At 49.2% G+C, this 1,550-nt stretch overlaps 1 protein-coding gene across 1 annotated transcript in view; it reads left to right on the plus strand.

Moving 5' to 3' along the window:
- EMH_0035840 (ABC transporter, putative) overlaps positions 1–1,055 on the plus strand; it is a gene marked incomplete at both ends in the record, with an annotated part of 3,808 nt that extends 2,753 nt beyond the window's left edge. The window contains 2 exons of the mRNA XM_013495014.1: positions 61–415; positions 782–1,055. Of these exons, the coding sequence (XP_013350468.1) occupies positions 61–415; positions 782–1,055 (629 nt within the window). The remainder of the gene's footprint in view (positions 1–60; positions 416–781) is intronic.
- Positions 1,056–1,550: the final 495 nt, after the last annotated feature.

Raw genomic sequence — 1,550 nt, forward strand, 5'->3', positions numbered from 1 at the left:
ATGCTGCTGCGTGTACATGTGTATCTAGTTGTTTGGTGTCGTGTGTTGCATGTGTTGCAGGCGAAGGCCGCGAGCATCTATCGCGTTCATCAGCTTCTGCCGACTCTGGTGCTTCTGGGAAGGAGCAGCAGCATCAGCAGCAGCATCAGCAGCAGCAGCAGCAGCAGCGTCAGCAGGTGTATGGACATCGATCTGGTGGGGGGGAGGGTGCGGTGCAGCACCGTATGGGTGGGCCGAAGGGGAGCAGCAGCAGCAGCCAGAGCATTCGTCTGTCTATAGGGCAGAAGCAGCTGCTCTGTCTGTGCAGAGCGTTGCTGCGAGAGGCCCCCATCCTCTGTCTCGATGAAGCAAACAGCGCGATGGACCCGGCAATGGAGCAGGAGGTGCTGGTGCCGGTGGTGCGGCGGTGCCTCAGGTAACCAACCACACACACAAAAAAAAAAAAATATATTAATTTATTTAATTTATAACGTAATTATAAAGAAATAATATATATTTATGGAATTTATAAGTTTATTTATTTATTTTTTTTTTTATTTGCAAGAAATATCGTATATTCATATACTTCTTCTCTGGTTTCTCTACGCTCGGCTGTCTATGCACCTTGTTCTTTGTTCTGCTTTCTCTTTTGGTTTTCTTTCCGCTTGTTTTTGCCTCTCCTTTCTCACTCTCCCTCTCTCCCTCTCTCTCTCTCTCTCTCTCTCTCTCGCTCCCTCTCTCTCTTTCTCTATTCTCGGTTTTATTTCTTCTGTGTATGTTTCTGTTTTCCTTTCTTACGCAGACGAGGCAGCGTGTTGCTGATATCTCACCGCCTGCAGCACCTGCCTTCAGTCTGTCACCGCGTGGGGGTGGTGGGGGAGGGGCGGCTCCTAGAGTTGGCGGCCCCCCGCGCTCTGCTGCGGGACGGGGCCTCTCGGTTCCATGCTCTCTACGCTGCAGCGAGAGGTGCTGCGGCTCAGCAGACAGCCAGCAGCAGCAGCAGCAGCAGCAGCAGCAGCAGCAGCAGCAGCAGCGCAGATGTTGCAGCAGAACACCGTCCGCCTAAGCCTACGTAACCAACTGGCCTGCATCTGTACGGCCTAAACACACAGACAATCGAAACCCCCAATAAACCCTCATAAACCCTCGTAAACCCTCGCATTCAAACAACGCAGAAATACAACAAAACACAAACCCTAAACCCTCGCTTTCCCGCCCCTTGTTATAAACCCTCAGATGCAGCAAAAGGCAGACAGACAGGCACTACCTAACGCTGCAACTAGGGCAGTTCAACCCAGCAGCAGCAGCAGCAGCAGCAACAGCAGCAGCAGCAGCAGCAGCAGCAGCAGCAGCAGCAGCAGCAGCTAGCTGTGTGGGCCTTTCCCTCGCTTTGCCTTTCGTTTGCCTCTCAGCGGCTGCCCGCCGAAATTAACAAAATTTTAACAACTTATTCTGCGCTGTACACGCAGCTTCAGGTTTAATTCATTCATTATATTTTATGTATTCTATATATATATATATATATATATATATATATATATATATATATATATATATATATATATATATAT

The sequence above is a fragment of the Eimeria mitis genome, genomic scaffold (assembly GCF_000499745.2).
Source record: "Eimeria mitis Houghton genomic scaffold, Emh_scaff1383, whole genome shotgun sequence".
Lineage (NCBI taxonomy): Eukaryota > Apicomplexa > Conoidasida > Eucoccidiorida > Eimeriidae > Eimeria > Eimeria mitis.